This window comes from Ursus americanus, chromosome 2 (assembly GCF_024610735.1).
Source record: "Ursus americanus isolate L20-20 chromosome 2, mUrsAme1.1.p, whole genome shotgun sequence".
In the NCBI taxonomy this organism is placed as follows: domain Eukaryota; kingdom Metazoa; phylum Chordata; class Mammalia; order Carnivora; family Ursidae; genus Ursus; species Ursus americanus.
This window is the reverse complement of record NC_142128.1, coordinates 47,485,988-47,502,076: the sequence shown is the minus strand read 5'-3', so window position 1 is coordinate 47,502,076 and position 16,089 is coordinate 47,485,988. Positions and strand designations below refer to the sequence as shown.

The window sequence follows — 16,089 nt, the reverse complement described above, 5'->3', positions numbered from 1 at the left end:
GATGATGATGTTGGTGATAGTGATGATGGCGATGGTGATGATGATGATTATGGTGATGGTGGTGATGATGACGTTGGTGATGGCGATGATGGTGATGATAATGATGGTGATAGTGATGATGGCGATGGTGTTGATGATGATTATGGTGATGGTGGTGATGATGATGATGATGATGGTGATAGTGATGATGGCGATGGTGATGATGATGATTATGGTGATGGTGGTGATGATGACGTTGGTGATGGCGATGATGGTGATGATAATGATGGTGATAGTGGTGATGGTGATGGTGATGATGATGATTATGGTGATGGTGGTGATGATGATGTTGGTGATAGTGATGATGGCGATGGTGATGATGATTATGGTGATGGTGGTGATGATGACGTTGGTGATGGCGATGATGGTGATGATAATGATGGTGATAGTGGTGATGGTGATGGTGATGATGATGATTATAGTGATGGTGGTGATGATGATGATGATGTTGGTGATGATAACGATGGTGATAGTGGTGATGGCGGTAACGATGGTGATGATGTTGATGACCACCACCATATATTGTATGCCATTTATGTTCCAGGCACTGTGCTAATTTTTACATACTTTATCTCACACACTCCTCACAGAATTTTTTTTGCCGAAGGCACTACTGTTATCCTTTTTTAACAAATGATGGAACCAAGGCCAAGGGACATGATATAACTTGTATAAGGTCACACAGATAGTAAGTGGCTGTTGAAAACTAACCTAAGTCAACTATTCATATCCAACTATCCAGTTCTTTTTGGTAGATAAATGTAGCTATTAATGGCTAGGTATAGATGACGGTTGCTTCTCGCTCCACAACTTTGCTACCGGCTTACGAAAGCAAGACCACCATACATACAGTGAAGCCCAGTTGGGCCGTACTTATTTAGGCAAGTAAGTATCAACAAGCTGGTGCAAAATGTTTACACAACTTGTCCTCTCATCTCAGTAAAGTCCTCATTCTTTGTGCTCTGACCACAAACTGTAGGAAAGATTCAGTCAGACAGTAATATTCTGAGGTAGGATTCTGATACCCTTGTAGGTGGTATCAGGCAACAAGGACTCTCAGAATCAAGGCTTGAATGTAGGACTATTTTAGGGATCATGCTACAGGTACTATCTCTAAGGATGAAGAGATAATTACATTTGTATAACCTTTCAATGAAACGGTGGGGGTTTCCACAACAAGCCACCGGTCCACATGACTTGAATGCCATTATCGTGACTGGGGAGAATCCATTATCTAATGAACAAACCTACACGCAAAAACTCATTTCTAACATATTCTGCTAACTGGCAAAGCATCTGATGTTGATCCCAATCAATAAGGATGGCCGATGGGGCACTTGGGTAGCGCAGTCGTTAGGCGGCTGCCTTCTGCTCAGGGCATGATCCCGGCGTTATGGGATCAAGCCCCACATCAGGCTCCTCTGCTATGAGCCTGCTTCTTCCTCTCCCACTCCCCCTGCTGTGTTCTCTCTCTCGCTGGCTGACTCTCTGTCACATAAATAAATAAAATCTTTAAAAAAAAAAAAAATAAGGGCTGCCGAGACACCCATAGCAATCACGTCTGGAGCATTGTCTTTCTAAAACCTTGCTGACCACCAGCGCGATGTGAATTCCTTATTAGGGCATGTGGCTGAAGCTAATTCCTACATACACAAGGTCACACTGGAGCGATTATGACCAGCGGACAGTTTTCATTTCATTGTTTTGGTTCCTTGTTTTGTGTGTGTGTGTGTTTGTCTCATTCAACTAAAATGTAAACTCCATGAGAGGACCTTGTTTTTTGGTTCCACTGCGGATTTCAAAATCTATAATAGTGTAGGGCACATGACAAGCATTTAATAATTTGTTGAATAAATAAGTGAGCAAAAGGAGAACACTACGGAGGCCAGCCTTTTCCAGCTTATGAAGTAAAGTCAGTTTATTTAATGATGATCTTATGAAGTAAAGTCAGTCTATTTAAATAAGTGCCCTGGTCGACTCCCTAGTCTTCCCTGTGGGTTGCCTTGAGGGACCTGAAGATAACAAGTTAATCTGGGGTAGTCAAGGTAGGAGCTTGAACATAAGCAGTGAGTGAATTGTCTATAGTTCATCTTGAAATACGTTTATTCAGGAAAATGGCAGATGCCAAACTGATACATTCTCTCTCTACCATAATGACCCGGCACAGCTTTCTCCCTACACGTGAGAATTGATCTTGATTTTAAGAGGCCAAGTTGAGAATTTTAGTTCCTGAACGGACCTGATTGTCCACTGATATTTCTTTATATTCTGCTAAGAGTTTTCAAGGTCACTTACTAACCCCTGCCTCTCAAAGAGCCGTCGATGACTAACAAACTCCATTCATCTCCAGCTCTAAGAGCCTCCCACAAGAAGGGTTTTCCAGTCTTCCACCAAATGAATCTTTCCAGATGGGTCCTGTCCGGTGAACACACACCCTCTGGGCTTCCTTTTCTCCATCAGCCTGAGCTTGGCTTCTGTCTACAAGGGTCACACCTCGACCTCGGGAACTCAAGAGGAGCTAATTTTTTCCTTTGTGTCTCAGATCGGCTAACTCTGGTAGATGCGGTTCTCTCCAGCCACGGAGACCGTTGCTAACAAGTATTGTATAAACTGTTGTTTATTTTTCTGGGTATTTATTACGCTTTTAGGAGCCAAGAAAGGGCATGTCCTTTTTAGTCCTGTGGCGTTTCTTCAGAAGGCAGCAGCCTGGAACACACAGGTCTGCTCTCTACGTTCGTTCTCCGCCGACACACACACTTCCCCATGACCAGCAGGGGGCATCGGCGACACAGATTTAAGCTGAATTGACTTTAAACTGGATTGTCCTTGAGACGCCACGGGTTGGGACACCTCCTCTGGAAATGTGAAAGCCGGGCTCTATATGTCCCAAATGTCCTCCATCTTGTCTTTCCTCTTGACTGTTCCCAAGAGATGTCTGGGCTCTAGAATGAAACCTGCCTGTGATGACCAACAGTCTTTCAGCCACAGGATGGGTCTACGCCTCCAGGCTGCTTTTGTTTCTTTTAAGTCCTGATAAATTATGGTCTCACAGTAGATTCTGATCAGACTGCTGGTGGTTGTCATTGCCCTCCCCGCCCCTTCTCATCAGTGTATCACCCGGGCTCTGGCGTGAGGAACTGAATGAGCATGCTCAGTTTGAGCCTTACTTGCCTTTCCACCTCTTGAATGGATCGCCCTTGAATTCAGTCACTTCAAAGTCCTTGCCGTCCTTCAGTGGCTTTTTACCTCTCCTACCCAGAGCACCAAATTAAGAACAGCCCAGTGCGCCATGACTTCTTCTGTGCCACACCCCAGGATTTCACTTAACCCAAAATGTAGTTTTACTCTTAGCTAGAAATTCAATTCACTCATTCAGTGTTTGATTCGCCAAATTACATACCAGATTGAGGGGGGGGGCACCTCGTGAATGCCAGGCCCTGAGCTATGTGCTGAGACTGGAACTGTGAACAAAACAGATACTGTTGGAGACCCGCCACTCTAACGGGAGAGAGAGACAAGACCCAAATACATACACAGAGATATCTGTGCAAGTTGATAAGGACCATGAAGGAAAAACACAGAAGGCTCTGGGAGTGTAATAGGGGCGGCCTTTGGAGCTGTCTGCCGTTGCACTGCTTGCATATTGTCACATCGGCACACCACTCGCACTCCTTGAGGTGAGGGCCCGTAGCCTCTCATTGGAATAGCCCATCCACTGCGGTCAATGACTAGAAAAATACCTAGCACGTCGTTTGCGTGTACGTGTCCTACATTCCACTGTTCCAAATGTCTCCGAGGCAAGGAACCATCTCTGCAACCTAGCACAGGACTTTCCATATAGTCGACTCTCCTATATTCTACTTGAATGGAATTGCTTTTTTAAAAATTCAGCTATATTTCTGTTTCGACTGATTGCTTGTACTGTTTTTTCATACTCGGGGACCTTAAGGTAGTAACTTGGACTCAAATAACTTTGACTCAATTCGCCCATTAGAAGGAAGGACCCAGGTGGCCCAGGGGCTTTTGAAATTTGATTGCCTGGCCAGTATACCCACAGGAGGCACAGCTTTAAAACCGCGAACCCCACAATTACTCCAACCCTTTCCAGTTTGAAATCACGAATGTGAGTCATCTAGAGAAGGAATTATCTTCCTCTGAGCTTTTAATTAAAATTTCACCCAGGCATTTCAATTGATTTTATTTCAAAACAAGGTTTTTCTTGTAAAACCAAAGGATACCAAGATGGGGATGAGATGAGGGCTTCAGAGGGGAAGGGAGTGGGGGAATGGGATAGGCTGGTGATGGGTAGTAAGGAGGGCACGTATTGCATGCTGCACTGAGTGTTATACGCAACTAATGAATCATCGAACTTTACATCAAAAACCAGGGATGTACTGTATGGTGACTAACATAATACAATAAAAAAATATTATTATTAAAAAATAAAAATAAAATTAAAAAAAAAGATGGGGATGAGATGGAAGGAGATAAAAATTGTTTCTTGTTCACCAGCATTAATGGAATGTAGCCAGGAAAAATGCCTAGTGTAGGGGCAAACAGAGCCCGAGACGGGGTTGACATCATCAACGTGTCAGAAAGTTTTCTTCTCTGGATGGGGTTGTTTCTGACATTAAATTCATGTCAGATACATCCAAGTTGATTCTTAAGGGGGAAAATAAAATGATAGGTTTGAGCTTTCGTTTTGTTTGATTTTCCACTCGGTTTATTTTGTTCCCATATGTGTGAGTAAGGAGGGGTGGGGAGGAAAAAGCAAGGGGGGATGTTTCCCCCTTGTTCCAGGAACTCCCGAGGAGAAAAACAAATGTAGTAACAGTGTTTATCCTTGCACAAAGAATAAAAGGTTTCAAGTGGTTTCAACTCCAGCATCTGACAACTCTCCATCCTGTAAACTTTGAGTGTTTTAGAAAAAGAGATGCAATCATAATATTCATTCTCTGTATTCCCACAAACTCCCAATTAAACCAAATGGACTTCCTGCCTTATAGACTCTCTTTAATGTCTGATACTTGAACATATAAGAAGCCAGGAGTCAAAGCCATCAAAAAAAAATTTTAACAGAGCCCTGAATTTCCTTTCTCCTTTATATCCCTAGGGCAAGTACAAAGAAAAGCATAATCTGATGAACTGGTATGTCTGTCTACCCTGAGGAAATGCACTATAATTTTCTATAGGCAATGTTGCACATGGCCATGGATTTCTAGATCATCCCACAAAAATCTTATTTAAGCAGTGATACCGATGAAACCGTACTGGGGTTCTGATTCATTCTGGTTTTAAAAGGCTTTTGTGGGATGACTTAACAATTTAACCACCGTTGATAGACAGTGTTTTTATGGGAAAATACATCTTGAAAGAGTTACCAAGAGAAAAACTTGAAACAGATTGAGTTTGTAAGAGAGGATGCCACCCGTTTACACAGAGACTGGCTTTGAAGCCACCTTTCAGTCGTTTTACCCCCTTTTTTGGTTTTCCTCCCAGAGCTGCCCTCTGCTGAGTGCTCTACGGTCTCCTCTGTCATCTTCCATTCACCAGGAAGGGTAGGCAGAGTGAGCCAGCGTCGTCGAACTCGGCTTTCTGCTTTCCCTAATCACCCTTTACTCTCAAGCCATACAGAACTACTTCTGCATCCTTTCCGACAATAGGCACATTCCCCCCTTTTTGCCTGGAAGGTCTGCCCTTTTCTTGTCCACCTGGCAAACTGCTGTTCCCGCTCTGCCTCCTCCTAGAAGTCCCCCTGACTTGCCCTTGCAGGCCAGAGCTCTGCTGCTCTCTGGACATCCTCTCCTTGAATAGCTGCTTGTGATCACTTACAAGTTTGAGGCTCCAGTGGGCTATCCGTACCTTGAAGGCAAGGACCACATGCTGTGTTTATGTGTTTACTGCCTGCTGCTGACACAGGAAGTGCGATCAGGAAGTAACAGATAGGGGGCCTGGGTAGGGCAGTCGTTAAGCGTCTGCCTCTGGCTCAGGGCGTGATCCCGGCGCTCCGGGATCGAGTCCCACGTCGGGCTCCTCTGCTGGGAGCCTGCTTCTTCCTCTCCCACTCCCCCTGCCTGTGTTCCCTCTCTCGCTGGCTGTCTATCTCTCTGTCAAATAAATAAATAAAATCTTTAAAAAAAAATAAAAGAAGTAACGGATAAATGAAATTTTAAAACACTCCGCTCCTTTGTTCTAATTACCCCTTTATGTCCATCCTATTCTTTCACCAGGCAATCAGATACAAATAGCTCTCTGCCTTTTACAAAAGCAAATAGCTCCAATGGAGCAAAAGACATAAGGAGAAAAAAAGAAACAGAAGTTGAAAGAAAAAAAAAAAGAAAGAAACCACCCAAAACTTAAGAAACCAACCAACCAAAAAACCAAGCATCTGAGACACGTTCGATAGATAATCCTTATCTAAACATGGGTGAGTGAACTACTGAGGAAGGTCGAGGGTAAAAACAGTTGTTGCATGAGCCCTACCCTTGGGCGCACGGAGTGAAGGGCATCTGGGGCCAGGAGGAGAGTGTTAACAGATGAAGGTCTGCAAGAGCTGGCTGTGACATTATGACCTGGCCGCAAAAATGGACCTGATGTTTCTGGCCTCCCTACTGGACACTAGCCAGCAGAGGGTAGCCACAAATATTATATACATTCCCCCCAACCCCTTTTCCTTACCCTTGTAATGTTTTCTCTCTCTTTCAGATAAACATTAAATTGGTGATTCTTGTCTCCAGAGCTAGAATATGGCAGCTGGTGGGTGTAGTAATTCTTAGTAACTTGTGGGAATCTTTTTGGATGTTTTAATTTGGTACTTGAAGCTAGGGAACAGGGTTGAGCTCAGTTGGAAAAATGATTATGCAGTTAGAACTAACTTTGAAGAAGCAATATTATATGCCAAATGGTCTGCTAAGTGATTCACATGCATTCGCATATTTAATCATCACGAAAAAGAGGATGTACTATTTTATCGGTCCCGTTTTCTAGGCAAAAAAAAATCCAAAACATTAGTTAATTTAAGCAGCCTGCGGAGCTTGGAATCAAAATGACACTTATTCTTATTCTCGTGTGTTATATAAGCTCCCCCGCGGAACTTGCCCGGTTTCAAGCACAGTGCCGTGCTTGGGTGAGCTCGATCTCTTGGGGTGTGGGGTCCGACTCGGCTTCAGCCAGAGAGAAGGTTCTAGGGAAAGAACGGACGCAGAAAGAAATGGAAAGGAAAAGACATGGTAGAAGTGACTAAACCTAGATCGTAGTTTGAAAATTATATTTATGATACTAAAGGAAACTATGATAAGATTCAATATTTATAGGGTTTTTTGGTAAGACATGCAGTCCATTTCCTTCATTTTTTCTCTCTGGTATCCATGATTGTTAATCTCACACGTTGTGTTTACTTAAATTGTCTCATCACTGTCTCCATGTGAATGGATGGGCAAAGTCTATTTATAGCAGCAAAACCCTATCTGGCCACAAGATGAATCCCATCACCACTCTTGAAGATTTTGGTTAAGATTAGCACGGACTAGGAGATAAATGTTAGCAGATTTGTGAGGAACAAATCCAAGGTATTTTTAGTTGACGCTGGTGAATGTTTCTGAGTGTTGACGGCGTCGCCATGCATTGTGCTGTCCCGGGAGGTCCAGGTATTTAGGACTCGATGATTTTTTTCAAATAGTCTACATCTAATTAATGGCAGATCTGGGACCAGAGCCCTCAGAAGTCAGGTAGGCAACGCAGTGAGTAGCTCACCTTGAACTCTGGAGTCAGACGGTGTGGGCTCCGGTCCCATCTCCACCACAGACAGGCTGGGTCATCTTAAGGAAGTTATTTAAATACTCTGAGTTTCAGTGTCTTCATCTGTAAAATGGGAATAATACTATAGTATCTGTCATATATACAGTGAAAGAATACATGCAAAACAGTAATTAAGAATGAAATGAGATAATGCATATTAGCCAGGGACATAAGAAGAGCTTGATAAATGTTAATTGTTAGAACGCATGTGTTCTCATTTCTACATTAGTATTCTTCCTGCCCCAGCAGTAAAAATGGGGATTTGTTCATTTTTGTTTCTCTGACACAGAAAGAAATCTGTTTCAGATCTGTATGCTCATATGGTGTTCCCATCCCTCCTTCTATCTTTTCTTTCAGGGCCAAGGAGATTAAGACCAAGTTGGGAATTCTCCTCCAGAAGCCAGACTCGGCTGTTGACCTTGTCATTCCATACAATGAGAAGCCCGAGAAACCAGCCAAGACCCGGAAGTGAGTCATGAGCATGGATTCCACTCCTTTTCCTCCAGAGGGTGGTTATTTCTCCAGTGTGTAGCATCCCTCATCTGGAGAGCTCTCCACTCTCAATTACTCATTGAAGATCATAAGACCCCTCAGAGAGTTGGTTTGTAAATAAGCATTTTTTTACTCTACTATGTCTGGAGCATAATATCGGATACCGTCAGGTTACTTAAACAATAAAGAGAAGGCCCTGCCTTGGGACCTCATCTGAGAGACAGACCATACCTTACAAAATGGCACCAGCCTCCTCCTCAATCATTTACCACACAGAAGTGTGACAAAAAATACCTATTCGCCTGCTGCCTGGGGGTCAGGTAACCCCTCCCGACCTAGTTACTTCATTTTTTTTTTTTTTTAAAGATTTTATTTATTTGACAGAGAGACAGCCAGCGAGAGAGGGAACACAAGCAGGGGCAGTGGGAGAGGAAGAAGCAGGCTCATAGCGGAGGAGCCTGATGTGGGGCTCGATCCCAGATCGCCGGGATCACGCCCTGAGCCGAAGGCAGACGCTTAACCGCTGTGCCACCCAGGCGCCCCCCGACCTAGTTACTTCAGATCACTGGACGCTCCCCTGCTAAGGAAGGAGCCAAGGCTGCTTCGTCAGCAGGAGGATAGAAATGGAAACATTTCCCTCAGGAAGATGCTAAGACCGGGGCAGACAATTTAAGCCTAATAGGGTCTTCTCCAAAATATGATTCCTTTAGGGTCCAACAAAGGAGCAGAAGTCTGTTCCTTGACAGAGGAATGAATTCTTGCCCGGCCAACTCTATTTAATGTACATGAAGCGTTTTTAACCCCAATCCATAAATTAGTATTCCTGACTGGACTTCTGTAGCTCTCTCCCCCGTATCCCCCACTTTCCCACACGCGCTTCCATCAATGTAGGCATGGAGCGAAACTATAATCCTACAGAGTCAAGCTGTTACGGCAGTGAGGGCAGCTCCCCGTTTGCAGGGAGTCTGCTGTGACTTGGTAACACTATCCACAACACACACACGACTTCCCACTGTTACAATCCTCCCCCCCCACCCCGGACACCCTCCATCTTCCCCTTCAAACATTGTCATGGGTGTGAAAATCAAGAAAGGAGAGTGGGAAGAAGGAAAGGCCAAATGTACTCGAATTCCTTCACTCTGCTATCTGAAATCTTCGAGGAGATCTCAGAAGGGCAGTAAAAACACAGGAATCCCTTTTAACCTCCATTTCTTTTTAAATTTGACATCTGTATAAACTGGCCAATCTTCTCTTGGACCAAAGGACCTTCAATTTAATACAGCTGGATTGGTTGGGAGATAAAAAGATGGATTCTTCTGCTTAAATCTTTTTCCCTCAACCTAAGTGGATAGTTCCATTCTCCTCGTATTACCTGAAGTGATCCCCAACAGGAAGTGAGGCCTAATCGAGTTCGTTGCATTTAGAAAGCAGAAGCTAATTCAGTGGGGAGTGGCAGGCACCAGGCACTTGTGGGGAATAAGAACCACATTTCATAGCAGCAACAGATCAAAAAAAAAAAAAAAAAAAAAAAAAAAAAAAAAACTATTTTGAAGTAAACAATGTGGTGATTATAGATCGGGAGGAATTCACTTTTAAAAATATGGTACTACATTTCCTGCTTTGATTCTCTGCTTTAATGTTCCCCACAGACACTTAGCTATTTGGCTTAACAGGGATTCAGACAGAAGCAGTTTGGAAGGAAAGCTGGGTTGATATTTATCGGATGATTTTCTTCTCTTGTCTTCAACCTCCTTTCCTTTTCCAGGAGTTAGTTGGAATTGTTTTGGGGAGAAAAATCCTTCATATCCCTAGAGACTGTTTGTGTGTCCCCACTGCATTTGTCACAGTGACCCCTACAAGCCTTTCCCACCCTCTTCCCAGCCCTAAACCCATTCCACCTCTTCGGGTTTGGCAAATGTCCATGCCTTTTAACTGACAGGAAAAGACTGTGTTCCGCATGAGCCCAGTCAGTCTCTCTTCTCCCCACTTAAAACTTCTCTGTATTTTTGTACCCGTGTTCTCCTCTCAGAGAAGAAAATAAACCTTCTCCAGACTGAAGGTATTTTTAACCCTCTCCTCTTAAAAAAAGCAATCCCTTTTGTAAAAAGCATTATCTGGGGCGCCTGGGTGGCTTGGTCGGTTAAACTTCCGACTCTTATTTTCAGCTCAGGTCACGATCTCAGGGTCGTGAGATCGAGCCCCGTGTCAGGCTCTATGTCAGGCTCTGTGCTGGGCATGGAGCCTGCTTAAGATTCTCTCCCTCCTTCTCCCTCTGCCCCCCCAACCCTGTCTCAAAAAAAGCATTTTCTATTTTTTAAGTGTTTTTATTTTTCTCATTAGAAAAACAAAAGCCGAAAAAAATAGAAAAGAGTTTCCTATATCCCTCCCAGCCATAGCCAGCGTCTGTTACCATTTTAGTATTCTTAATTACCCTTCTCCCTCTGGGCCCATGTTCCACTCTGAAAAAACTCTCTCGGCCCTCCCTCCTACTCCTCTCCCTTTCTCTTGCTTTCATCGGCTAGTTCTAGAAACAGAATGTGTCAATCAAGAAGAGACTGTCAAACAACCAAAGCACCTATCAGGGTCTTAGGGATGGCAATCTAGGAGACACCGAGTCAACCAAAATTGAAAATGTGCTCCCAGTAGCCAGCGTAAAGTGCAGGCTTATAAAGGCAAAACCCACAAGGCTACGTAACTTGTTTTGGAAGAGCTGTGATTAATGCTGGCAGACTTCTATCTAATGCATGATTGGCTGCTCAGCTAACAGGTGTCACACTATCTCCATCTCAGTCTGAAGCAGAAGGCTGTGCTCCAGGAAGTGGTCCCGTGCGCCTGACAAGACTCAGTCTGGAGATGGGCCCCACTTCCTCAATGTCTGCTCGACTCTATTCTGAGTGACTCTCAGCGATGCTGGCTTGGTTTTGAATCTCCTTTCAGAAAAGCCGCTGCTTCCAGGATTTTCTCTTCGCTCTTGCTTATCTGGTTTAAACATTACTACCCACTGGAACCCTCTCTAAATCCTCACCTTTGACCCGTTGCCAGCATTTGGTTCTGCTCAATGGTTGGCCTCCCGAAAACAGTCTTGCTTCACTTCTAACCCTGCCTTCTTCTGTCTCTCTAAGGACTGCCACTTTTGCCCACCTTCTCCATACATGAGCATTCCCCAAGGCTGTGCTCTAGGTCCTCATAATGAGTAGTAAACAATCAGTACACCGCATAAATTTCATTTGCAGTGACTATTACCATGGCTTGTCATAGAATCAATTGTGAAATGCTCAGGAGCTGATACAGATATTCCTATGGTTTATTTTATATCCTAGATGTTCCTTTTCCCCCTGCTTATGCCACTAATTTTTGTTAAAGATTTGACTTATTTTATTTTATTTTTTTTTAAGATTTATTTATTTATTCGACAGAGATAGAGACAGCCAGTGAGAGAGGGAACACAAGCAGGGGGAGTGGGAGAGGAAGAAGCAGGCTCATAGCGGAGGAGCCTGATGTGGGGCTCGATCCCATAATGCCGGGATCACGCCCTGAGCCAAAGACAGACGCTTAACCGCTGTGCCACCCAGGCGCCCCAAAGATTTTATTTATTTGAGAGAGAGAGAGAGAGAGGGAGAAGCACAAGGCAGGGGGAGGAGGCAGAGAGAGAAGCAGACTCCCCACTGAGCTGGGAACCAGATGCGGGTCTTGATCCCAGGACCCCGGGATCATGGCCTGAGCAGAAGGCAGATGCCTAACTGACTGAGCTACCCAGGCGCCCTGATATTAATTTTTAACTACATTTTGTTGGTGGCATTTCACCACTTTATACCTCTAGAATGACCTCCACACAGAAGCAGGACCCAGCCATGCACAGGGGAGCACAGTTACCAAGCGTTCCCATACCCATACTGTCACCAGGTGAACTGCAAAGAGGGCATCACAGCCAGGATTGCAGCTCTATGTACGATGTTTGGCCCACAGAGAGACAACGAAAAGTGGCAGGTGTTTTTTATCTGCATCCCCACCCTCGGCACCCAGGTCGCTGTCGGCCGTGGGGTAAGGGGTTAACAAATGTCCATGAATGGACTTGAGAGGAGTCATGACCATATTGCCCTGCGGAGAAGGAAGGGAGCGCAGACCAGGCACTAAGTGCCAATAAATAACTGGAATTTCATTTCCCTTGTCAAGAAGAAGAGCGTGTGAGAACATTACCAGAAGTGTTTAAACGTGTGCCAGGGACTGTGTAGATTTAAAAAAACAAGGAAAGGAAACCACTGGTGTTTAGAGAGGTTAAAACACTTTCCCATGGTTACAGCTTGGGAAGCGTCAGAGCTGCCAACAGGAGCAATGGTTCATGGGGCTAACATTTTCGAAATCAAAGTTTCGGGTCATTTATGGCTTTCTTCAACCAGACTGACTATGGGCCCACGGAACCATCATGAATGTTTGCATTTGACGCATGCTTATTGCAGCCCTGCTTAGTGCTGTGGGGGGTGTGCCCTCGGAGAGGTGGACCAGGAGAGATTCTCCATGACCGACAAACTCTCCCTTCAGGCCGTGAGTGCATTGTTACCATGTAAGAGATTCCACAAGTACATAGGGAAGAGTATAGGAAAGAGAGAACACTCCCAGTCGAGACGGTCACTTCCTGGACCAGTTGGCATTTACACCGGGCATTATAAAACACACAGCTCATCATCTCTATAAATGTTGATTTTGCCTTTCATGTGAACTGGCTTCCTGCCCCTCCCCCACACCCGCACACAGAGACTCCGTGCCCACTCTCTGTGGTCAGTGATGACCTTGCAAACCAGGGCACTTATTGGCCATTTAGATCTGCATCTATCTTGTTTCCAAAGAAGTCGGACTTAATGAGGGCTGGCAAATTCTGAGAATCAGGACAGGATGAACCTCTGTTACCTCCTGGTCTGGTAATCAGAACATGGGGCTTTATGCTGTGGGGTATGCGTCCTGCTCAGCTGTGTCCTTCAATCAGTTGGGACTAATTTACCCCCCAGGCGGGCTCTGCACATGTCCTTTTCAGGAATTTAATCTTGGCTGTGATGTACCGTTGCTACTGATCATTAGTCTGGTTCTAACAAGACCATTTGGGACAAATTGGGTCGGGTAGCGTGCTTGAGTTTGGTGCACCTGCTTATGTCATTTCTTCTTCCTGTGCTCCTCTATACTAACCAGAGGAAAGGAGAGGGACGGAAGGTGATTTCATTTCATGAGAATATTTTTAAAATCAGAAAGAGATTCGGTGAGTAGGCAGGCCTTCCCCTTGCTCTGTTTCTTTTGTCCAATTATTTAACGTCCTGCTGTTTCTGTCAACAATCAATAGAGCCTTGGTGTGTGTCTATTACATGCAGAACATTGAACCCACTGTAGTGAAGAAATTAAGATGTGTAAGCCCTGATGCTAGAAATGAAGGTAGGAAATAATATACACATAGAAAGAGAGTTATAATGAAGAGCCAAAAGGAGTTACGACCTCTAGAAAACGAGCCCTTTTCTGCTTAGAAATAAGAGGAGGCAGAAAAATACTTGCATTCCCTACTTCATGTCATGTCTCTTTCCTGTGCTCCTTTACACGAACCAGAAGAAAATAGGGGAGGGAAGGTCGTTCACTGATTAAAAATAAATTTCCGAGGAATTGGTGTGGAGCTCTTGATCGTTGACCCCTCTGTTTCTAGCCAGGAAAACAGGAACCACGTGAGGTTTTTTCCACCATGTTTAATCTTCAAATAGTAAAAACGTAAAGCTTTATGGAAAGTCAAACAATTAAGACGCCAAATCTGTACATATTCTGCAGTGAAGAACACGGAAGTGAAGGCAGTAGTCACAGCACTTCAGCCATAAAAAGCTACTGCCATCTTGGACTCCTTACATAAATAAAGTGACGCTTATCTAAGCCTGGACAGCCCAGTGAAAAGTGGAATTGGCGATTGTCTTACCAACCTCAGCTGCTAATCTGAATGCTTAAAACCTGAGGTATTATTAAAACACACACACACACACACACACACACACACACACACACACACACACACGGAAGCAGGAACGTCCCTGGACTGTCTGAAGAGTAGATTTAAAAAAAGAGGCGAAGAGCTAAGGAAGCTCCAATTTAGGAATAACACCTTCATTGGCCTAACTATTCCAATACATGCCCTGTTAGTCTCTTGTGATTTGACGAGGAAGAACCCACATCACAAAGCAAGGGTTAGAGCAGGGGAGCCCCAGGAGAGCACAGTCAGCCATTTTCCCCAGTCAACAGCGGCTGCCCTGACGCTCTCCCGCTGTGAGAGAAGCATTGGTGGTTAGAACGACAGAACTGCAGGGTTTCTGCATAGATAAATGTGGAAATAAAAACAGCCTAAGGGGAGTTAGGTGTTGGCTATTACCGTCTCCTTTTCAATCAGCATCTAGAACATCGATGTACAACATTCGCATTCACGATGCATGGCCACTTTTCTTCTCAGAAAGAGAAAATCTTTTAAAAATCATTATCCTATCCTCACTGAGCAGGGAAAAGGCACCCAGGTTTTTAAAAATGGAGACGCACCACGATCACATTTCCACCGTGAGCAGCCTCCCACATTCCATCCTCCAGCAGCCTTACTGATGGCAGGGGGGTGGGGATGTGGAATCAAGTGCCCTTTGCTGATTAAATTGGGCAGGTAAAGGGGTAGAGCGGAGCTCTGGTGAGGCAGAGAACGTGAGTTCTATCCCTACAACGGGGCGACTGGATTTCATTCAGTTACATTTGGGGGAAAAAAGGTCACAATTGGAGATACTGTCATGGGGTATATAAGAATGTCAAGACACAGCTTCACAGCAAATAGACTTTACTTCTAAAAAGAGAGAGACCTAAACAGATTGTTCAAAAGGACATGAAAATACACAATATCGGGGCACTTGGGTGGCTCAGTTGGTTAAACATTTGACTTCAGCTCAGGTCATGATCCCAGGGTCCTGGGATCGAGCCCCACATCGGGCTCCCTGCTCAGTGGGGAGCCTGCCTCTCCCTCTCCCTCTGCTGCTCCTCTTGCTTGTGCTCTCGCTCTCTTGCTCTCTCAAATAAATAAATAAAATCTTAAAAAAAGAAAATATACGTATTGATATGGGAAAGGAAACCCAGACCACCAAACCTGATTGTTAGAAAGAAAATAACTCAAACTCCCTTGTCCTGAGAATGGGTCACTGGATGTATTGTTTCTAAGGAAAGTGGTTCCAAGACATTGTCAGTGAATGTGGTTAATTCCCTTCTCATGACTGTTGCTTTTTCTTCCCCGCTGAACGCTTGATTTAGACCCTCGCTGGATGAGGCCCTGCAGTGGCGTGACTCCCTGGATAAACTTCTGCAGAACAACTGTAAGTTGGAATTGTCTTTTATAAAAGGTCAGGGCAGAGACAGAGGCCAAAAAAAAAATCACCTTTGTATTGCCTGTGTCCTTCTTCTCCAATTCTGACATTTCTTCCATTTTTCAAAGTGGTCTCAGCAAGGGAAGGATGTCAAGGGAGTGTGGTCATCCAGCCCATGAGAAGAGGAAGGTCTACTTGCACTGGAAGACAGACAATGTGAAAATAAAATGTCCTGAGGACTCGGGATTGCACGTTGTTTTCCCGTCTGTCCTGCTTATTCATGTGGCTTGACCCGTGTGCTTAATGTTTTCAACAGTAAAAGAGAGATACTGCCTTTCTGCCTTTTCCAGCTTAGCCTCATAACGGCTTGACAAGGGTTGGCCAGAGCGATGTGCAGGTCCCGGGATTAGGA

The 16,089-nt window shown here is 44.5% G+C and overlaps 1 protein-coding gene across 1 annotated transcript in view; it reads left to right on the top strand.

The window, feature by feature from the left end:
- RGS5 (regulator of G protein signaling 5) overlaps positions 1-16,089 on the top strand; it is a 42,326-nt gene that overhangs the window by 14,655 nt on the left and 11,582 nt on the right. Inside the window, exons 2-3 of the mRNA XM_045809687.2 lie at positions 8,194-8,304; positions 15,625-15,686. Coding sequence (XP_045665643.1) covers positions 8,194-8,304; positions 15,625-15,686 — 173 coding nt within the window. The remainder of the gene's footprint in view (positions 1-8,193; positions 8,305-15,624; positions 15,687-16,089) is intronic.